Source organism: Euleptes europaea, chromosome 1 (assembly GCF_029931775.1).
Source record: "Euleptes europaea isolate rEulEur1 chromosome 1, rEulEur1.hap1, whole genome shotgun sequence".
Taxonomy (NCBI): Eukaryota; Metazoa; Chordata; class Lepidosauria; order Squamata; family Sphaerodactylidae; genus Euleptes; species Euleptes europaea.
This window is the reverse complement of record NC_079312.1, coordinates 119,002,974-119,026,406: the sequence shown is the minus strand read 5'-3', so window position 1 is coordinate 119,026,406 and position 23,433 is coordinate 119,002,974. Positions and strand designations below refer to the sequence as shown.

The 23,433-nt window shown below is 47.8% G+C and overlaps 1 protein-coding gene across 1 annotated transcript in view; it reads right to left on the bottom strand.

The window, feature by feature from the left end:
* Nucleotides 1-23,433, bottom strand: part of USP43 (ubiquitin specific peptidase 43) — a 146,308-nt gene that overhangs the window by 107,195 nt on the left and 15,680 nt on the right. Inside the window, 1 exon segment of the mRNA XM_056848198.1 lies at nt 17,695-17,835. Within this exon segment, the coding sequence (XP_056704176.1) occupies nt 17,695-17,835 (141 nt within the window).

The window sequence follows — 23,433 nt, the reverse complement described above, 5'->3', positions numbered from 1 at the left end:
GAACAGAATAATAGAATCATAGAGTTGGAAGGGGCCATATACGCCATCTAGTCCAATCCCCTGCCCAATGCAGGATCAGCCTAGAGCATCCCTGACAAGTATTTATCCAGCCTCTGTTTAAAGACTGCCAGTGAGGGGGAGCTCACCACCTCCCTAGGTAGCTGATTCCCCTGTAGAACAACTCTTACTGTAAAAAAAATGTTTCCTAATATCTAGCCGGTACTGTGTGTGTGTAAAGTGCCTTCAAGTCGCAGCTGACTTATGGCGACCCCTTGGGGTTTTCATGACAAGAGACTAACAGATAAGAGTTGTTTGACTGAAAGATTCCACATTGTACATTTATAGTTTTTTTAAAAAAATTATAGGCATCATTCTGCCCCACAGGGCATTCAAGGCCTCTTAGCAACTATAAATGCAAATAAACTAAAACAAGAATATTAGTAAGGCCAGCAGCAGTAAAAAATCCCAATGCCTGAGTGCCGGAAGCATCAGCAAAGAACACCACACAACAAACATCCATGCAAGCTGAAGCACCAAAGGTTTGGGTCAACAGAATGAACTCTACCTGGAAACTCAAAGATGGACCACATAATTGAAATGGATTACACAGCTGAGGTTGGTGTGGAAACTCTCCTTGCCAGAAAGAAGAATCAAGTCCGTCAAAGAAGCATCAGGGTAAGTTACTAAACATAAGCAATTTAAAATATCCTCTATGTCAGGGGTGTCAAACATAAGGCCCGAGGGCAGAATTCGGCCCTTTGAGAGCTCTTATCTGGCCCGCAAGCCAGCCGAGGCAGCCACCCTCCCCCCACTCTCAATTTGAGCTGGCGAGGCATGGCACGGCCCCACCAAGTGACATTTATGTAATATTTGGCCCTCGTAACAAATGGGTTCGACACTCTTGCTCTATGTGATGAACATAGTGAAGAACAATGCGATGGGGAATAGATTCAGGACAGACAAAAGAAAGTATTTCTTCACACAACGTCTAGAATTCCCTGTCATAATGTACTGATGCCCTCAAAGTGTTGGGGGCTTTAAAAAGGGATCAGACAAATTCATGGAGGATATGGCTAACAGAAACCTTCTTTTTCAGAAGGAGCATCTCCAAATACTAGTTGCTGGGGAAACAACAGGGGAAAGCTTTGGCCACTGTGGAAAACAGAATGCTGGACTAAATAAATGCTTGGTCTGATACAGATCTATGTAAACAACTAAGGTGGCAACTGAGGGAGGAGGAGGAAGAGGAAAAGAAGAAGAATCGGTTTTTATATGCTAACTTTCTCTACCACTTAAGGCAGAATCAAACTGGCTTACTATCATCTTCCCTCCCCACAGCAGATACCCTGTGAGGTAGGTGGGGCTGAGTGTGACTTGCCCAAGGTCACCCAGCTGGCTTTGTGTGTAGGAGTGGGCAAACAAATCCAGTTCACCTGATTAGCCTCCGCCGCTCATGTGGAGGAGGAGTGGGGGAATCAAACCCGGTTCTCCAGATCAGAGTCCACCGCTCCAAACCACCGCTCTTAACCACTACACCACGCTGGCTCAGGAACTTCCTAGAGTTGAAGGACTTTTTGTGTGATGTAGAATAATCACACACAAACACACTGGTGGTTTTATTATCTAAACTCTTTTGTCTCAGACTCAACACACACACATGCATATATATACTACACTTCTCCTTCATTTCCAGAGGCTGAGAATCCCTGCTGATGAATCTTCACAGGGATCCCCATCCAAGGCTTCTCAGGGTTCCCCAGCACCAAAGTCCTTGCCAAGCAGCTACAGAGAGACAAACCTCACACTTTGCAATTTAAAAGTCCAAGCAGCTGCACACACACCCTGTTGCTTCCCCACCCACCCCCACCCCCATGCTTTTGGGACTGAACCAGCAGCTTGAGCAGACAGTCCTGTTTTAGCCATGTCTTCCGAGTGCTTACACGATCAGGCCAAGGGAAGGATCAGTGAGAGCTAATGAATTCTACCATCTGCCCAGCACAGAGACAGTTCCTTGAAGGATGTGTAGGAATGACAGGGTCTTCCGGGGATGCAGCTGAGACAGCTGTGGTTGTTGAACTTTGGAAAGTTCCAGCGTGAAACACGCACACATGCATGCATGGAGCTGTTTTCAATGCAGCCCATCATATCAAGCCAAGCGTGTGTCGTGTTTCAGTGCTCTGAAAGTGTGAGGTTGGGCCTCCTCAGAGAACAATGGCATGTTGCCAAGGGAAGCACAAGTTTCTCCCAAACCTCTCACTCCAGGGTGTGCCTGGAGCAGAGTGCCAAAAGCACACCCTGTCTACCTCATATGCATTCAGTGTATTCCCAGTTTATTATGCTCATGATTAAGTCTAGAGAAAAAAACCCTGTTATGCCCATCTGTCCAACACAGGAACCTCGAAGTGAGTTAATGGACAGGGGAACTGTCCAGCAGATGAAGGTCTCAAGGGTTTGGGCTAGGTCTGAGGACTCAGCTGGTGACAAAAAGAGGAGCTGTCCATAAAGTAACTACCAGCAAAAGAGCTGGACAACACAGATGTTGAACTAATGGCTTTCAGGCAGCAAAAGAGGGATTTTATGGCAGACTTCACATCCCCATGCTCAGTACATTGGCAAAAGCCCCGATCCTGGAAGCGTGTAGATTGGACACTCATATTCTAGAGCTTTAACAAATACTCTACCATCTAACAATGGTCCCCATATAGAATCTCTATCATTGCCAGTCTTATGGCAGAAGGTGCGGCAATTACAGTGTGACTTTGTCTGATCCAGACACATTAGACTTGGTTTCCCTGCCGCTGCCATCTACACTGGCTTCCAAGCTGGTCCTGGAGGCACTGCCCATATGTGGAGCACTCCCCGCCTCATTAATGTCTGGGCCACTCCTGCCTGCTCCAACTCAGGTGATGGGGAGGGTGCATGCCGCAGAGGCCCATGAATGGCTGGCTGGTGGGCAACAGGACCTCTGTGCAGCCACTAGCTGGCTGCTGCCAGGACAGGGAGCCAGGGCATATCCTAGTGAGAAGCTGTCAGCGCAGAGGCAGCAGCGCCTTCTGCAAGGCTCTGAGGGGGTGGGGAGGAAGAGGCTAAGTCCCAGGAGTGCGAGGGGCTGGCCCTATACCCTTAGGGTATCCCACTGGCCAGGGGGCTCTGGGACCATCCACAGAGGAGGCATGGAGGGGTGGGGGATAAAACAGGGCTGACACCCAGGCCAGGAAGGAAGCAGGTCACATTTCTCTAGGTTGCCAGAGGGGCTGGCCAGAAGAAGAAGGAATCAGGAAACGCAATCCCCTTCCCCACCCAGTTCTGAGGCCTGTGAGGGGGCCCTGCTGGGGAATCACAGAGGATGCTGAGCATGGCTAGGAGGGGCTTCAGTCTTGTCACACGGGGGGGAACCCCAAGCATGGTGCAAGCAGTGCACTTGAATCAAGAGGGTCCAAGGATAGAGTGTCCTTCCAGAAATACCATGATACACAGAGATACAGAGCTTTTCTGAGTCCAGTGATGAGTTCCTCCTCCTCTTCCAAGTTTTCCTCAGGATGAAGGAACTGGCAAGACACAAGAACACATGAAGCTGCCTTATACTGAATCAGACCCTCGGTCCATCAAAGTCAGTATTGTCTACTCAGACCGGCAGCAGCTCTCCAGGGTCTCAAGTAGAGGTCTTTCACATCACCTAGTTGCCTAGTCCCTTTAACTGGAGATGCCGGGGATTGAACCTGGAGCCTTCTGCATGCCAAGCAGATGCTCTACCACTGAGCCACAGCCCCTCCCCTTGACACTATCCTTGTCTTCCTTATGTTCCATTGTACCTCCTTTCTGCAGGCCAGCTGGACTCCCAAGCCCAAGGACACGTGAGTGATTCCAGGCAAGCCATCTCATTTGCTACTCAGGGGAAGCTTGAATGGCGATTTCGACACAGATATGCATGCATGCATCAGAGCTGATAGCCTCGTTCTATCTGAGCCAGTACACACTCTGAACAATGCCCTGAACACATGCCAGGCCTCCTGTGCTACTGTTGTAACTTGCATTTGGCCAGCTCCTTCAAAGGTACTTTCAACTGACCTCACATTTTCCTACCCTCCAGCTTCCCCACCCACCCCAAATTTCCCCACTTGTGCTAAAATCAGGTTCCAAGGGCTGCTGTCTCTATCGGGAAGAAGAGAAATGGAGCTCTTTGTGCAGGAGGAGTACAGTGCTCGCCGCATGCCCTCACAAATGGCACATTTTCAAACTGAGATAAGTGCCAATTAATTCTCACTTCAACTGCTCAGCAGTCTCATGTATCTTCTACAAAAGCAGGTGACTTCCTTTTTGTAGGGCTTTTGTGTGTGCATATGTGTGTGTGCATGAATGCATGCAAAAGGAAGACACAGCTAGTTTGCATGTGTGGTGAGGACTCAGGGAAAGAGATGTACGTATGTGCAGGGAAAAGATGGGCATACGTGTGTGTGAAAAACAGATACAGAGAATGGGGGAGAGTAGAGGCTAAGCATTGGAATGCGCCTGAGATAAGTGGTGTGTCTGTATTCTTGGCAGAGAATTATGTTCTTCTGACTTCTGAGCTTGATCTATTGATCTGTCCAGTGCATGCATTTTGCATCTTCACTATAAGTTGATAAAAAAGTTTTTTAAAGAACTAGTATATGACAGGGAGTTAATTAATGAGCAATGGCAAAACCTTGGCAACAGACAAAACTGGCACATTTTGTTTAGTTTTTAAAAAATGTATCTTTTTTCAGTTCTTTGAGGGGGGGAAACATAATGGATGATAGGTATCTATCAAGTGTGGTGCTAAGCTTTCAACCTGACATTAAAAATAAGCCCAAGGAAAAGGAAACACTGAGTATCACAGCTGCCCTACTGACCCTGGAGTAGAGGGTGTGCAAGAGACATAACGGTGCAGAACACTTTCCAGTGCATAGAAGCAAGAATCAGCACATTGCATCATAGCAGGAAGACTTCTACCATGCCTCAGCTCTGGGGGCTGCAGCTGAAAAGCCGCCCCACCTAAAGGGGGAAAGGCCACACTACTGATAGGAGGAGGGGGGAGGTCGGAGAGACTAAAATATTGCCAGGCCCAGTGCACTCCAGGAATCGCACAATCCATCTTCTCCAGGGAACCACCAGAGCAAATCACAGCCAGAGGCAGAGCAAGAGATAAGGCTGCACAATCAAACACTTATCTCAGCGTGTAGGATTACAGGGCATTCAGCTGCTGCGGGTGCGATGTGGCCAGCCTGACATCGCTAGAGAAAACCAAAGCACAAAGATATAGGATCTTGTACGAGATGTAAATGGACTGCCAAAATCCAATCATGTTACATGATCGGGACTGGTTAGAGAAGGCGATCTTTCCTCTCGCTTCTGGCTCGCTTCCCAAGCCAGACTGGTGCCTCGCAGCCTCTTCGATTGTGTTCCTGCATATGTTCTGTATAAGAAAGTGCATGAAAGCCGTGCCACCATGTGTACGTAGTATACAATAGCTGGGGAGACATAACAAACTGTGGAGAGGTCTTTGTTCTTAAGGGCAGGTTCAGAGGCTCCCTGTATGAGGTATAGTTGAGCACTCTCAGATCCCATTTCCTTCCATGAAGTACTGATGGACTATTGAAGCAATGCACAGAGAGGTAATTTGCCAGCCCACACACTTTCTCTCTCTCTGAAACTGGTATAATGTGAAACTGGTATGATATGAATTCCTGGAAATCTCCAATTCTTATTGTAAGGGGGTAATCTTAAGCAGTTACACTCAGAATCCTACTCAGGTCTTTTCAATGGGGTTAACTCCCAGGAAAGTGTTCTTTTGATGACACAGCAAATATCCTCATAATTTGCCAGACCATTCTTTTAAAACATGTAGGCAAACATGCCTAAACAACAAGTATTGGATGAACATTTAACGACGTCTGCCGGCTGACAGTACGATCAAGTTTAGCAAGCAAAAGAGAGTCAGAGAAGGTTTTTAATATTTTAAAATGGTTCTATGCCATCTGTCAAATACTACTAACAACCTTTTGTATATCTAATTATCAGCATATTTCTGATTTTGCCAAACGAGGCCAAATCAGTTGGCTGTTCAAACAGGTAGCAGCTAATTAGGGCCTCAGGCAGGTGTTCTGTCCTAGTCGGTGACGTCCTTTAACTGGAAAAGCAAAGAATTGAATCCATTTTGACTAAGGGAACCATTACCCTGAACATGGGCCCAAGACTATAAACAAATAGAAAGGTTCTCCAACCTGGAGTCCCCAGAATCCTGAATCTGTTTCAAGTCCCACTGCTACCTACAAGAGCCTTATAATGTCAGTTTGGGACCTCCAGTGCAAGAACAGTCGGTCAAGAGGTGTATGCAAGCTATGAGACTGTGCCCTCTCTGGCAGCTTGGTATTCTTCTCTCCTAAGACTTCCATCCTAAGCATTAGGGCAGATCACAAATGGAGCTGGTCAGTGACAAGTGAAAAAATATATCTCCATGCCTTGCTAAAACTCTTCTGGTTTTCAGAGACCATATTCTGAATACCAAAGGCATCTTTCTCCACTATTCAAATGCAACCTTTCTAGGAAAACATTGCCCTACACACAGCATTCAGCAAAACACAACTGAGAAGCATTCACTATTAATACCCAGTTTATAGCTGAATCTTCCCCAGACGGATTTTGTACAGTTAGAGGTTTGCACAATAGGTTTATTAATTTGCCTGCCTAGGTTTGCAGAAATTCGTGCTGCTATTTAAAAACCACAATAATAGCTGTACCAATATCTCTCTGTTGACACTCTCAGAGGACACCAGAGGGATCCTCAACTAGATGGGGGGGAACAGGCGCTAAGGCACCTGCCTAAAAGACAAGGAAGAACAAGCCCTGTGCATTCAGTGGCTTGTCCCCTTTGCCTAGGGGTAGCTGCCAATCAGAGTTTGACAGCTGCCATGAACACAGACAGCCTGCTAGACAAAAACACCTGATTAGCATTAAAACAAAAAATGCATCAATATATTTATGACTGGAAGTGGATGATCTGAAGCTTCCTTCCCTTTCTGTAGCATAACAGATAGCCACAACTAAAGGTATATTAGGCTGAGAGGGACAGTATTGAAATAATATAGAAAATTTGATCATGGACACCTGCCTACTCTGCCTTGCTTCCATGGTATAAGTATCACTTGGACAAAATGGAATTTCTCACTAAGGTCGATGGGCAGGGAGCTCCAGAGGTTTCCAGACTTCCACCACATCACAGAAGCTTCTTCATCTGGGCCATAATAGGGTCCTTTTGCCTTCTTTGGAGAGCCATTGTGGAGTAGTGGTTAAGAGTGGTGGTTTGGAGCGGTGGACTCTAATCTAAAGAACTGGGTTTGATTCCCTACTCCTCCACATGAGCAGCGGATGCCAATCTGGTGAACAGGGTTGGTTTCCCTACTCCTACACATGAAGCCAGCTGGATGACCGTGGGCTAGTCACAGCTCTTAGAGCTCTCTCAGCCTCACCTACCTCACAGGGTGTCTGCTGAGGGGAAGGGAAGGTGATTGTAAGCTGGTCTGATTCTCCCTTAAGTGGTAGAGAAAGTCAGCATATACAAACCAACTACTGCTACTACCACTACTGCTGCTTCCAGCTCCCCTGTCTCTATTCTAGATCACTAATCTTTGAAGGGCAAGTCAGTATCTAAGATTTCATGAGATACCGTTTCAGAATCTTAATTGTCAAGATGCTCCATGGAACAAAGCAGCAGTAAATACCTTCCTTGGAACCACGAATGTTCAAAGCACTAGTAAACTCTTGAGTTACACAGAACCTTTTTGACCCCAAGAAAGTGTGATAATAAACAGTGATGCTACTGTACCCTCCAGCAACAGATACATGTAATGAGAATCCAAGTACAGGTTGAGTATCCCTTATCCTGACTGCTAGGGACCAGAAGTGATCCGTATTTCTGATCTTTCCATATTTTGGAATATTTGCTTATACATAATGAGATACCTTGGATGATGGGACCCTAGTCTAAACACGAAATTCATTCATGTTTTACATATGTTTTATATACAGTTTATACACATAGCCTGAATGTAATTTTAAACAATATTTTTCATAATTTTGTGTACATTGAACCATCAGAAAGCAAACTGGCGTGCCGCTGTGGGCCTGTGAGAAATGCCTGCATGCTGGCTCGAAAAGTCTGGTTTTCGGGTCAGTCCGGATAGTGGATGTCTGGATGAGAGATACTCAACCCGTATGAAACTTACAACCTGGTACATACAAGGATACAAAGAGTCAGAATGAGCTACCACTATGCATGCTATCCCCCATATACCTTACAAAGCATGGAGCTCACCAGAGGTGATGAGATTTCAGGTGCCCTATGGCCCTCCCCTGGTCAACCTGAAATGGTTAAGTTATCCCCTCCACCCAGAGGGTGTGCACCCTGACCATATGGCCATACGTGTCCCCAACATTATAGAATGACCTGCCAGGAAAGGCATGGATGGCCTAGTCAGTACCAGTGTTTAGGCAAAGGCCTGAGGCAGGCCCTTTGTTACAAGGGGCGGATATTTGTTACGAGGGACGGATTTGTTATGAGGGACGGATGTGACATAAATGTCACTTGGTGGGGGCCAAGCCACGCCTTGCCATCCCAGCTCGAGAGTGGAGGGGGGGCTGCCTGGGCTGGCTCACGGGCCGGATGTGAGCTCTCAAGGGGCTGGATCCAGCCAGTGGGCCTTATGTTTGACACCCGTGGCCTAAGGTGGCCCTGTTTCAAAAGGCTTTTTGCAAATTGCTGGAGTGGGCTGTTGAGTCTGTGGAATTGTTTTCTGCTGAGTTGACCCCACTATGCTGACGGTTTTTGCCCTATGTGAATTTTTATAACAGTACTCGTCATAACTGATATTCTTGCTGTGTTCTAATACAACTGATTTTAACCAAAGCATTAGATTGTAAGCTGCCTTGAGCTGTTTTGGAAAGGGGGGATATAGGGGAAATGAACCAGTAAGGGAAGGGGACTGGGGGAGAATTGAGTGCACAATCCTGCAAACTGGTGCCAGGCTCTTAACTCAGTGAAGAGAGCCCTGCATCTTATGTCTGTGCCAGATCGGGGTGAGCGTGATTGAAAAGCTGATGATAAGATGCTGATGAGAGTAGATGAGAGGGTAAGATCATCTACCAGATGCCGTAGACCAGGCTGTCATACTACTTATTTTAATAATAACATTTCAACAGGGCATTTCAAGTACTGGAAGCACTTCACAAACATTCCTTCTGTACTGCTCAAAAAAACCAAAGAGACACTCCGGGTGCTTTCATAACTGATGGTAATAACACTTTTTTAACCTGGAATGTGTAGCACACCCAGGTAGCTGGGGCACATGGAAGGCCTTCATGTGTTTGAGAGAGATGAGAAGAAAGAGTTGATAAATATCCAAGTAATGTTATTGGTTTGGGAAGAACTTGCATCATTGCCTGCTCAAAAAGGCCCATAACCACTGGCTATGTAGCTCTTGGATGACCATGGTCACAGAGGAGGAGGAGGAGAGTTGGTTTTTATATGCTGACTTTCTCTACCACTTAAGGGAGAATCAAACCACCTTACAATCACCTTCCCTTCCCCTCCCCACAACAAACACCCTGTGAGGTAGGTGGGGCTGAGAGAGCTCTAAGAGAATTGTGACTAGCCCAAGGTCACCCAGCAGGCTTCATGTGGAGGAGTGGGGAATCAAACTCAGTTCTCCAGATTAGAGTCCACCGCTCCAAACCACTGCTCTTAACCACTACAACACACTGGCTCTCCCAGCAGCCCCAAAATTATGTGACCCATATCTGGTGCCTGACCCTGGCCAACAAACACCAGGAAACTATCCTGGGCAATGGTCAGGGGAGGTGTCCCCACCAGAGCTGGGGACACATTCCATGGTCCCACAGTAGGATTAGAGTATTGGATAGGGTTGCCAAGCATGGCCTGGCAACCAGTGGGAGTCCAGGGGGTCAGGGACATAGCAGGGGGAGCGTCAGGCAATGGGGTGACATCACTTTCAGGGAAAAGCCACAAGTGACACCATGCCTCTCCAGGAATGACCAGAAAATCTATAGTAAAACCACAGAGCTTCCCACTATTCCTAAAGCAGACTGCCATCACTTCTGGGTTTTCCTCAGAAGTGACAACACACCATCACTAACAGTTATTTAAAAAAAAAAATCCCACCAGCCATAGGAGCTGGGGCGGGGATCCCCATCTCTCGCAGGAAGTTGGGAACCCTAGCCTTAGATCCCATAGAGAAGTTAAAATGTTATTACAAAAAAGTGAAAGAGGGACACTTTTTAATTGTGAGGGTGGGGTACGCACGCACGGATGCACACACCATTTGGAAAATAACATTGTTTCATTCAATGTGCTATTATGAAAAATGCAAATGTTGATTTAGATGTCATTTGTAACAGCATCAGCACTTTGTTACCAGGCTTTTTGAAACACTGCATTACATTCCATCTGTGGGAGATAGCCTTGGACTTTGTACATTTCTTTCCTCCTCCTTTACACTCTGAAGTGAGGCAGCTCTGATTCCTCCCCCAGAAATGTCCTCAGGCAAGATAGACTATTTCCCCCCATCTTGTAGATTGCAACCCCACACTACGTCACAACCTTACCACACATTTATTAGAAGAAGAAGAGTTGGTTTTTATATGCCGACTTACTCTGCCACTTAAGGAAGACTCAAACCGGCTTACAATCACCTTCCCCTCCACTCCCCACAACAGACACCCTGTGAGGTAGGTGAGGCTGAGAGAGTATGACTAGCCCAAGGTCTCCCAGCTGGCTTCATGTGCAGGAGTAAGGAAACAAATTCAGTTCATTAGATTAGCCTCCACCACTCATGTGGAGGAGTGGGGAATCAAACCTGGTTCTACAGATTGAAGTCCACCACTCCAAACCACCGCTCTTAACCACTACACCATGGAGGGGACCACTTGCATGTTAATAGGCTTGACATGAGACAGCCTACACATGGCCACATTTTGTAGCAACGTATGCTGAAATTCTAATATTAATTATAATATTAATACAATTACTAACAGTAATATTTGGCACATTCTGTGTGTTCCAGGCATTTAAAACATATTGCCTCAGATCTTTACAACAACCCTGTGAAGGAGGCCAGCAGTTATTATCCTCATTCGGCAGAACTGGAAGCCAAATTCACTGGTGAGTGTTATCTAATTAGAATCTACCAGCTCAAGACAACCATTCCAATCCCATCACTATCAGAAATTCCTTGTACATACAAAATAAAACAGCAAATTTGTCGCCTTCGGCAAGTGTATGAACTAATTAGCTCTAGGCTTGGATCTGGCGATGGATCTGGTGATGTATAACCAGAAACAGAAACAGATTCCAGTGCAGTTCCACCTATGCAAGATCTTGTGCAATACCTAGCACTTTCTTCTCTATATCTTATTATGTCCAGAAATTGCTTGTGTAACATCTTGTGCAAGGGGAAAAGCAATTTGGGATAACGCTATCTTTAAGTTAGTGTAAAGGGCCAGACAGCCTCAGTTTAGTCATGACTAAACTGAGGCTGGCATACTTTGGACACATTATGAGAAGACAAGAGTCACTGGAAAAGACAGTCATGCTTGGAAAAGTTGAAGGCAGCAGGAAAAGAGGAAGACCCAACAACAGATGGATTGACTCTATGAAGGAAGCCACAGCCCTCCATTTGCAAGATCTGAGCAAGCTGTTAAGGATAGGACACTTTGGAGGACACTGATTCATAGGGTCGCCATGAGTTGGAAGCGACTTGACGGCACTTAATGCACACACACAAAGGACCAGATCAAAATTCCATACAATTCTGCTTGCACAAAGACATGTACACGCAGAAATCTTCTAAGCCCTAGTAGCTTTTTCCCTAGCAGGCTTCCAAATTGATGCAATTTGCTGGAGCCTGAATGTAAACAGCTGTACTTTTTTTTGTTTTTCTTTAAAAAAGATGTCAGTACTCAAATATAAGGTTCACTGATTTCTACCACTTCCCCCACCCCCCTCAGGACTTAGGAGATCTCCTGCCCAATAAAGGCGCCAGTAGTTAATGTTGGACGGTACCGCCACAAAGAAAATGCTGGAACAGTAAAGTCCACACTAAGACATGGCATGTAGGAGCCATTTGCTAGCGATCCTGTCTTAGACCTGCTCACGACTGGCACTCAAAGTACATGAGCTGAACTCATTCTGACTCATCAGGGCCTTTTCTGCTTTTCTTAATTACTGTTTTAGCTGGCAACAAAGCAGCTGCCGGTCTATTCCGGAAAGCTGCCTGTCAGTGCAATTAGTGACAGATTAGTAGTCATACACCAACAGGGGCTGGTGAGCTAAAAGGGAGATTGCCCCCAGCCCGTTAGGCCTATGACCCATTTGACACGCTTGGGGCCAAATCCACCTTGGGTTGCCAAGGGAACAGTTGGGCACTCTGTGGAGCCATTAAGTCTTTCCCTTGGGCCCAGTGCCGCAAATCCTCAGGACTTTGCCCTCTGAAAACAATTCTCCTCAGAATGTAGCAGACCTGTGCTATCATTTATTTATTTTTTGCCATCAAGGTGCAGCTGACCTATGGCGACGCTGTAGGGTTTTCAAGGCAAGAGTTGTTCAGAGGTGGTTTGCCATTGCCTGCCTCTGAACAGCCATGCTGGCCTTCCTTGGTGGTCTCCCATTCAAATACTGAGATCTGACAAAATCAGGCTAGCCTGGGCCATCCAGGTCAGGGGTGCTATCCTAAACCACATTAAAAGTTACATTGGTCAGAAACTCTACCACAATGAATTATGAATGCCAGAGTCTGAGGTCTCTTAACTATTGCTATTTTAAGGTTTTCTATCAATTGAAGAGATTTAATCATCTGTCTCTTATCCAATTAATCAGGAGGAGGGTTGCTATGAGTGCAATCCTGAAGGGGGGGTAGATCCATGGCAGCCAGGAGTGATGGATCCGTGCTGCCTCCTCAGAGGCTTCTCGGCCGCCATGGAGACAAAAAAGAGAGGTTTAAAAAATAAAAATACTAAAAAAGGGGGAAATGCCCCATTGAACAAAGTGAGGCTAAGGTAAAGGTCCCCTGTGCAAGCACCGGGTCATTCCTGACCCATGGAGTGACGTCACATCCCAACGTTTACTAGGCAGACTTTGTTTACGGGGTGGTTTGCCAGTGCCTTCCCCAGTCATCTTCCCTTTACCCCCAGCAAGCTGGGTACTCATTTTACCGACCTCGGAAGGATGGAAGGCTGAGTCAACCTTGAGCCGGCTACCTGAAACCGACTTCCGTTGGGATCAAACTCAGGTCATGAGCAGAGTTTGGACTGCAGTACAACAGCTTACCACTCTGCGCCATGGGGCTCCTCAAAGTGAGGCTACACCAACAAAAAAGTTGGTGTAGCCCTGCTGCAGCTCATGGGAGTGTTCCCAGAGCAAACGGGGTTTGGAAGCTACCCAAAGGCTGCTCTGCCCCTGGGAATGCCCCCCTCCATGCTGGCACGAGCATTCCCTCCCGGACGCTGGAGTGTTTGCCCCCGCGGTGGCATAGATGCCACCTTATTCCATGATAAGGTGGCACCTATGCCGGTACGGGGTCACACAGCTCCTAAAGAGCTTTCCCCCCTTCACGAATGGGCTGTATGAGTCTGAAGTGACTTGCTGGCACTTAACACAGACACGCTGGTATAATACTGGAACACAAGTTGTGAGCTGCTTGTAAGCTATATGCTACCTGGAACGTCGTACATAAGCTGTATGCTACTATATTTGCAGTCATAGTGACAGAAAACCTGTCCAGTTCAGAGTTTTAGGGTACACCCATGCTTCGAAAGAACCAAATCGATTATGCCTTTGCTATGTGTTTTTTTAATAAAATAATGAATTATAAATTAAATATCCATCTTTCCTCACTTCTCAGTCCAGTCTCTGCATATAGGTTACCTTTATTTTAAATATGAGATGACAAATATGGTTTTAATTTCTGGCATATTATTGATGTTGGCAAAACATCAGATAGAAAGCATTACTACCTCTCTGCTATTTGAGATGGCAGGATTCATTTTGGTCAGCATTTTACAAAATTCTGGTTCTCTTATGAATAAACAAGACTACTCTGAGCTGCAGAATCCAGATTTGGGAAGCCCTTTTGCACTCTGTGGAATTCCTTCTCTTCTTTCTCTTTCTCTCTCTTCCCCCCTCCCACCTGATTTCTGAAAAATAGTTTGACTGTAAGGAACACTGCATTCAGATTAGTTCTCTGCTTTTTGACCATGGGGAAGAAGAGAAGAAGGATGATTGTCACCCAAATAACAGCAAATAAAGCCATTAACCCTCTGACCAAAAGAGGTTTAACATGGAAGCAAGTCCCTACTCATAGCTAGGGTTGCCAACCTCCAGGTACCAGCTGGAGATCTCCGGCTATTACAACTGATCTCCAGTTGAAAGAGATGAGTTCACCTGGAGAAAATGGCCACTTTGGCAATTGGACTCTATGGCATTGAAGTCCCTCCCCTCCCCAAACCTCACTCTCTGCCCCAAAAACCTCCCACCAGTGGTGAAGAGGGAGCTGGCAACCCTACTCATAGCCCAAGCCTCTGCACACTTACTTGGAAGTAAATTCCATTGAACTCAGTGGGACTTACTTCTGAGCAAATATGCATTACAACTGTGCTGTTCACCATGTTGGAGAGCTAACAAGGAAGTAATCAGCCGCTGGTAATCAATTACTGATAACAGCACTTGCTCTGGTGCTGTTCTTCAGGCTCCAAGATGTGATGCAGAGGATGCACCTCTACAGCCCACTTTGCATTGGGCTCTGGGTGGGTGGCAGCAAAGAACTGTGTGCCTTGGCCACCATTTGAACTTGGCCCAGCCTCCTATGGCGGCCAGAGAGTTATGGAGGAAAACGTCCTGCCCCTTTAACAGAGGTTTAACGGAACATTATTTACCAGTCCCATACTTATAGCACAAAAGTGGTGATATCAGTAAAGGTTCGTTGCATGCCTCTCCTGATAAGCACTGAGGCAAGTGCTGAAGGTACTTTGGGGCTGGCACTTCCATTATCAGCCCTGGTGGGTTCCAGTTAGGGCTGCCAAGCTCCAGGTTGGGAAATACCTGGAGATTTTGGGGGTGGAGCCTGAGTGAGAAGGGCAGGGTTTGGTGAGGGACTTCAATTGGGCATAATGCCATAGAGTCCCCCTTCCAAAGTGGCCATTTTCTCCAGGGGAACTGATCTTTGCCACCTGGAGATCAGTTGTAATAGTGAGAGATCTTCAGCTACCACCTGGAAGTTGGCAGCCCCGGTTCCAGTGTCTGTAGGGACCCATCGTTAATAGCAATAAGAATTTTAATGAAGCAAGTAAACAGGGAAGCTTCAACTGAGAGGGGTTGGGAAGTAATAACTGGGTTCGGTGAGGATAACTAGGCCTTTTGTGCCTGCTGGTAAGAGGTTGGAATGGACTGATTACAGGCTTTTCTTCTCAGAGCTCTCCTAACTAAGTCAGTAAACAAAGCCTCCACCTTCATTCTGTAGCAGGACTCCAAGAGGTTCTTTCCTCCAAATTCTTCAGTCCCCACTAGTGTTCTCCCAACTGCCACAGGTCTGTTCCGGGGTGTAGTTCTTCCCTCCCTTTCACCCTTCCCTCTCTTTCTCACCTTCCCTTGGAAAAGGTTGTTCTATCAGTGTCATCCTGGGAGATGTAGTCCCTCAGAAATTCCATTACAAATGTCCCACTAGGTTAAATGGGGCTTACTCCCAAGTAAATGCACATAGGACTGCAGCCTGAGTCACCGCCGTGTCTTGGGAGAAGTGCCATGGAAATGAAAAAAGGGTCAGAGGCAACTTTGGGACATTCCGACACCACCACACCTCTAACCCAGTAACAAGTCCATTAGAAGCCCTAGAGCACTGAGGCTTGTTCCATCTTGACCCTCCAGCAGCAGCTCTATGTCTTTCCAACTCAATTACAGGTTTTAAATACCCAAACCTGAAAAAGAAGGGTTTTTAGACCCTACTTTGTCTACCGAAAGGAGTCTCAAAGCAGCTTACAATCACAATCCCTTCCTCTCCCCACAACAGGCCCCTTGTGAAGTAGGTGGAGCTGAGAGAGTTCTGAGAGAACTGTGACTAGCCCAATGTCACCCAGCAGGCTGCATGTGGAGGAGCAGGGAATCAGACTCGGTTCTCCAGATTAGAGTCCGCCGCTCTTAACCACTACGCCATGCTGGCTCTCAACTTACCTGACTGGAACTTCTAGCACCACCTCCCCTTCCACTGTCCCAGAGGAGGAGGATGGGGCAAAAGGAAAGTTGCTGATTTTACTGCATCAGCCTCCTGTTTCCTGAACCATTCTGAATGTGTAAGAGGGAAGGTAGCCTCTGACATCTGAGCAGGAGAAGAAAGGAACACCAGCTACATATGTGTGATAACTTTGTGGCCAAAACAATGATCACAAGGACATCAGAACCAAGACCACTGCCCTCCCCACTTTAACAGAGTCGGCTGGCCTCACTCCCCTCCTTCACACATTCAACTAAATGAGGGCACAGTGTTCAAGCCATGTATAGGAACTGTACCCACATGCAGTGAACATGTGTAGGAGGATCTCCCTTTCTACTTGCATGGTCCTGTATACTAATACATCTTGTGTACAGGACTACTGCATTTGGGAGACCTGGAATCTTTTACACACAATGCCTTTTCCCCTTGAAACGGCACAAGAGAAACATCACTATCTGCCCTGCTTAGAAGAAGAAGAAGAAAGAAGCAGAAGAAGAAGAGTTGGTTTTTATATGCTGACTTTCTCTACCACTTAAGGAAGAATCAAACCAGTTTACAATCACCTTCCCTTCCCCTCCCCACAACAGATACCCTGTGAGGTAGGTGGGGCTGAGAGAGCTCTAAGAGAGCTGTGACTAGCCCAAGGTCACCCAGCTGGCCTCATGTGTAGGAGTGGGGAAACAAATCCAGTTCCCCAAATTAGCCTCCACCGCTCATGTGGAGGAGTGGGGAATTGAACCCGGTTCTCCAGACCAGAGTCCACCACTCCAAACCACTGCTCTTAACCATTACACCACACTGGAAGAACTTATCAGTGCTTTACAATACCAGTAGCCAATCCCCACTCTCACCTCAGGATTATATACATGTCTAGCAACAAGCACACTTTATATTAAGGAAATGGGCAAAGACTGCCATGCTTGACAGGCCATCTAAAAGCAAAAAGCAAGAGCCCCGTGGCGCAGAGTGGTAAGCTGCAGTACTGCAGTCCAAGCTCTGCTCACGACCTGAGTTCGATCCCAACGGAAGTTGGTTTCAGGTAGCCGGCTCAAGGTTGACTCAGCCTTCCATACTTCCGAGGTCGGTGAAATGAGTACCCAGCTTGCTGGGGGTAAAGGGAAGATGACTGGGGAAGGCACTGGCAAACCACCCCGTAAACAAAGTCTGCCTAGTAAACGTTGGGATGTGACGTCACCCCATGGGTCAGGAATGACCCGGTGCTTGCACAGGGGACCTTTACCTTGTTTAAAAGCAAAAAACCAGAAATATACAGAGCAACCAGCACAGCAACTTCATACACACTTCCACTACTTGGTACGTACTTTGCCAGTAATTTACGATCAACATAAAGGTGAGAGAGCATTCAGGGTAAAGCCATAGATTTTCCCCATCAGACACTGACCTTTCCAGATGCCTTCCCTTTCTGATGAAGAGACACGGAGCACAGGTCCTCATGCATGCGGTCCAGCAGCCATAGGAGGAACTCCAGGGCATCGTGTTGTGAATTTCCACGAAACTGAGCACCGTACTTAGAGACGACATTCTGTGGTTAAAAAGAAGTGAAAGAAATTAGCAATTTTAAAACATGAAATGGGGAAAAGAGACTGCAGCCAAAGTGCAGGCGAAAGGAATGCATACTCCCTAAAATCCACTCAATTTCCTCCCTCCAACTGCCCTTATCCTCCTTTGATAAGAGTTTGGAATAACCTGGATCCAAATTCTATGCTGCGCTCATCAGAAATGCTGCAACCAGAACAAGGCCTTGCTGAGAAATCGCCTGGGCTGTAGCATTTCAGACCACAGCTGGGTATTCACATGTTCCTTCCTCCCTTCCCAAATCTCTCCATGTTGAAAACTGGCATTGTTTTAATGTAAAGGCAAAGTTAGAAACTTTCCTCCTGATTCTCAGCTTTCTATATGGAGGAAAATGTATTGTATGAAGGGGCATTCTATCACAAGGGGTCTTCCTGCAGTCTGAAGTAGCACAGCCCATATATAGGATCCCCGTTCCAGTGAAAAGTAGGCCTGAATTGTGCAGAGCACATTTGAATGACCTGGGTCTCCCAGATCCTTATCCAATACGCTAACCACTACCCATAGGGTTGGCAAAATTCCTGGAGATTTTGGGGTGAAGCCTGGGGAGGGCAGGATTTGGGGAGGGAGAGGGACCTTAGCGGGGTATAATGCCAGAGTCCTCCCTCCAAAGGAGCCATTTTTTCCAGGGGAACTGGTCTCTGTAGACTGGAGATCAGTTGTGATTCCAGGCCCCACCTGGAGGTTGGCAACCAACTCATACTAGCTAGCTACCAGGTGCTTAGTACAAACACGAGTCCTGGGATCTGGCGAAGAACTAGAACTCCTTCCTGCCTAGCCCAGGAAAAAATAGCAGAGTTGGGCCATATAAGGGAGTTTCCCGGCACAGAAGGCTTAAGTAGATATTAAATTGGTCACCTCAGAGGAAATACAAAATAGAAAACAGGATGGTTTAGTTTGTCATTTCCTCCACTTCTTAATCTAAATAAATGGTTTAAGACACAGGTTATTAACCTAAAGGCTATATGGGTATTTCCACGGGGGAAATCAGGCTGCTGGCGCAGGAAGATCGCTGCAACAAGCTAGCAGATTGCTGCAACAAGCTAGCAGGTCCATTTGGTTTGGGGCCAAAGATGTGATCCCCTGGACACTAGCCAAAGGTTTTCCCGGCCCTTGGCCAAGGGCTCGAAGCCTGGAACCTGTGAAAATCAGCTTGCCAAATCTGGAACAACCAGATTTGTTGTTTGTTTATTTGTGGGTGGGTTTGTGGTTTGCTATAATTTAGTGTTGTTGTTTGTTTGTTTTCATTTTGTAAGTGGCATTAGGTCCCCTCCGCAGAGAAAAGTGGCCCAAAGTGCTCCAATAAATAGTTAACAAAGAGTAATGGCACACATAGTAAACCTATTTACATCTCTTAGGCAGCATACCTCTCTCCATAAACACACAGCTCCGCACCACTTTTTAGATTTTTAGCCAGAACCACGCAAATTAGAATCCTGCTCAGTTTTTAATACATAGGTTAAGTCTGAAGGCTTCAGAAGCTATTGAACTCTGCCCTCGAAAAGAACACGCCACAATTGTGTGGCACTTCCCTCATCAGAGATTTCCAGAATATTTTGCACAGAGACCTTCATCCCACATACCAAAATTAGAATCACTGGCTTTGCGCGTTAAAAAAAAAAAACCCTGACAGCCCTACCCAGCTCTTAAATAGGAGGATTTACAGAGCTTTGTCCTTCCGTACCTTGACACCCTCCCCTCATAAGAGGAGCACATAGTTTGTCTGCGGTTTGCAACAGGCACGGATGCTAAACGGATCCCTGGTGCTGCTCTCCGGGAGACAAAAGGAGGCTCTGCTTGCCACTGCGTTGCCAAACTGTTGCTATGGCAACCAATGCCACACTGTGGAGGACCCAGGAGGGAGACAGGAGCTCGGGGCATCTCTCTCTCTCTCTCTCTCTCTCTTGCCTCGGTGGGCCATTTTGCTCTTTTCTCCCACTGGCTGCATTTCAGGGCCCCGCCGTCACAGACTTCAGCTGCCAGGCAAACAAACCAGGCGCCTGGTTCCCAAAACAGAGTTGTGCCTTGCCAATAAAGGGGATGTTCTGAAGGATCCGACAGACTACGCTTTAATGAGGAGTTTGATCTAATCGTGCCCAGCCCAACAGAGAAAGCTTTTTTTTTTTCAGTCTGGCGTCTTTAACATCCCTAGAGCCATTCAGGTCTAGGATCGTATCCAGGAGCTTCCCCCAGCCACAGATGAAGCCATTCCCATTCTTGTCCTGGCACAAGGCCCCTGTGTCTTTAACAACGGTATGGCAAACAGAGATTCAACAGGTGAAACTTGCCCCATGGCTGCATCTCCGGGCAGAGTAGGTTGCCAGTTCCAGGTTGGGAAATACCTGGAGATTCGGCGGGTGGAGCCTGAGGTGGGTGGGGCTTGGGGAGGGGAGGACAATGGGGTATAACGCCATAGAGCCCACCTTCCAAAGCGGCCATTTTCTCCAGGTGAACTGATCTCTGTCACCTGGAGATCAGTTGTCATGGCAGGGGATTTCTGGCCACCACCTGGAGGCTGGCAACCCTAATGCAGGTAAAGGCTGCACTTTAGATATTTTGCCTTAGTGTGCAGCTCTTAAAGACCCAGAGGCTCTCTGAGGTGGGAGAGGAGTAGCAACCAGCTGAGTAATAGTTGACTGACAACGAGGCTGCTCCTCTAAAGCAAAGCTGCCTGCGTGCCTGACAACCGGGGATATTCCAGTCCTCCCCACCCCCACGGCGCCTCTCTCTCTCTCTCTCTCTCTCTCTCTCTCCTCCTCCTCCTCCCCCCCCCCAAATTTCAGGGTGCAGAGTTCTAGGAAGTGCAGAGCTGCCGTTTTTTCCCTCTGAAAATGGGGACCTGAGACACACCCACAAGCAGCTAACCTCAAAAGTGCATAACATAGTTGTGACCGGCTAAATCAGGGATGGGGAACCTCAGGCCCGGGGGCCGTATGCGGTCCCCAAGGACATTTTTGTGGCCCTTGGGATCTCCAGGGCCCTGCTGCGGAGGCGCGGTGCAGGGCTGCCCTCCCTGAGGGTGTTCCTGGGGCCACGGCTTGCAGGGGCGCTGCGGTGCCCTTGGGACCTCCTCTTGACGACTGACAGCTGTTGGTCGGCGAGAGGAAGGGGAGGGATGCTTCCCCCAAGGCTGCCCCCTATAGCTGCAGCGTGCAGGAATGCCGGGGCACACTTTAAGCCCCTCTCGCTGCCTGTCGAGCAGCAAGAGGGGGGAGGAAGAGGCCCGCGACTCCCGGCGGCAGAGCATGCGCGCAGGAGCCGATTGGGCTTCGGAGGGCCTTTTGTGGACTCTGAGGGGGGAGGGCATGGAGCCTGGGGCCAGGTCGTGTGGGGCTGGCGGGTGTGTGTGGGGGGGGAAGGCTTTTCTCTCTCCCTCTTTCTTTGTCTGTCTCCCTCTGTCCTTTTATTTCTCCCCCTCTTTCCATTTCTTTATCCCTCTCTCCCTTTTCCTCTTTCTCTGTTTTCCTTCCTTTCTCCCTCCCTTTCTGATTGACCGTGGGCTGCGCCCCCCTGGTGCCTCATTTGCTCGGGCCCACCGCTGGCTGCCTTCCTGCCTGGGAGGGGGGAGGACCGGGGGAGCGGGGTGCCCTCCAGGCCTCTGCGTGGCCTGCCCTGGGGTTGCCAACCTCCAGGTGGTGGCTGGAGACCTGGCAACCCTAGCCTCTTCCCCCCCACTGGGACTACACCTGGTATAGCCCCCGAATGATGTTATAAATGTGCAAATGGCCCTTGGCAGGAAAAAGGTTCCCCACCCCTGAGCTAAATCTACAAGTCAAGCGTGATGCCCTAATCGCAGACGAATGACCTTTTTAAATGAGAGAGAGAGAGAGAGAGAGAGAGAGAGAGAGAGAGAGCAGAGAACAATCACCTTGCTGAATCAGATAAAAGGGATATCTAGTCCAGCATTCTTCCCCCCCCCCCCCGCCCATAGATATAAGCCAGTTGCCTCTGGGAAACTTAGAAGCAGGATATGACGTTATTTAATCAACGGGTATCCCTCACTGCTTAGTTCCAGAAGCTAGTAATAAGAGGTAACCTGCCTTTTTGCAGCCCCCGTGGTTAAATCTGAAGTACTTCTATTCCTCACCAGCGATTTCCAGCCACCGTGGTGTGGTGGTTTGGAGCGGTGGACTCTAATCTGGAGAACCAGGTTTGATCCCTCACTCTTCCACATGAGCGGCGGAGGCCAATCTGGTGAACTGGATTTCCCCACTCTTACACATGAAGCCAGCAGGGTGACCTTGGGCTAGCCACAGCTCTCTTAGAGCTCTCTCAGCCCCACCTACCTTACAGAGTGTCTGTTGTGGGGAGGGGAAGGGAAAGTGATTGTAAGCCAGTTTGATTCTTCCTTAAGTGGTAGAGAAAGTCGGCATATAAAAAACCAACTCTTCTTCTTCTTATGGCTCCACCTCCAAAAGGTACATGCCTTCTACTCTTCATCCCTCCATGCTATCCTCACCTACAAGCCAGGTCAAGCCAGTCCCTAACTATCGCTGCTATGTTTGTTTAAGTAGGGTGATCAGAATGTCGAGGCGGGAACGTTAAGTGCCTGGCAATAGGCAGCAAAGGCGTGCATGAAAAAGAAAACAGAGTCTGTGCCAAGCCGGGGGGAGGGGCACCATGCCAGACAGGGCACACAGCCAGCTGTGTCGGAATGCAGGTATACTGGGCAAGGAACCAGCTCTGGTACTGCCACACCACAACAACAGCTCCACAGAAACGTAATCGGACACATGGAACCGGCTGCGTATATGCTGACGGAAAATGAAGCTGCTCCTTGACATTCGCAGGATTTTTGGAGCCACCCAAGAGCAGCAAGGAGGTGGCAGCTTCTGAATGGCAGGGTGCATGTGGGGGGAGGGTATAAAGGAGAAACTGCCATTCTGCAAAATACAGTCTCTCTTGTGTCAGGATTCCCACTTCTACCCTTCTATTTTTACTGGATGTGTATCCCACTCTCTCTCTGAGGAACAGAAGGCGCTGTATGTGGTTTCCTCTTCCGTCTCTTTGTAGCCTCACAACAGCCCTGCTGGACTGGTTAGGCTGTGAGACAGTGCCTGGCCCGAGGGCACCCAGTGAGCTTCATGGAACCAAAAGGCTTTCCTAGTTCTAAGTTCAGCATTCTGTTGATTTCCTTCTCACAATGAGTACAGCTAAGATCAACAAGGACTTGAGGTCAGATTGGTGGGTGTAAGGTACAGGACGCTTTGTCCTGACTCCTAGGAGTCATGACCACTGTTGCGGACCAGCTTTTAGCTTTAGATAATTCTTGAATGTCTCTATGAGAAACCAGAAAACCACTGACTGAGGAAAGAGGGCAACAGTGTCTTGTTGTGGCCCTAACTACCTCACAGCTATGCCAAATCAACCCAACATAAATCTTTTGGCTGGAGAAACACAAAGGTGGGAGACGCACATCATCCATGTCCTCCTGACTTCATTCCGATCTGCCTCTTTGCGCCCCATTTTCACCCATGTCTCCTCACTGCTGACTTGCAGCCTTCTCAGATCCACCCAGTCCCCTTCATCTTGGCATGCTCCTCATTCC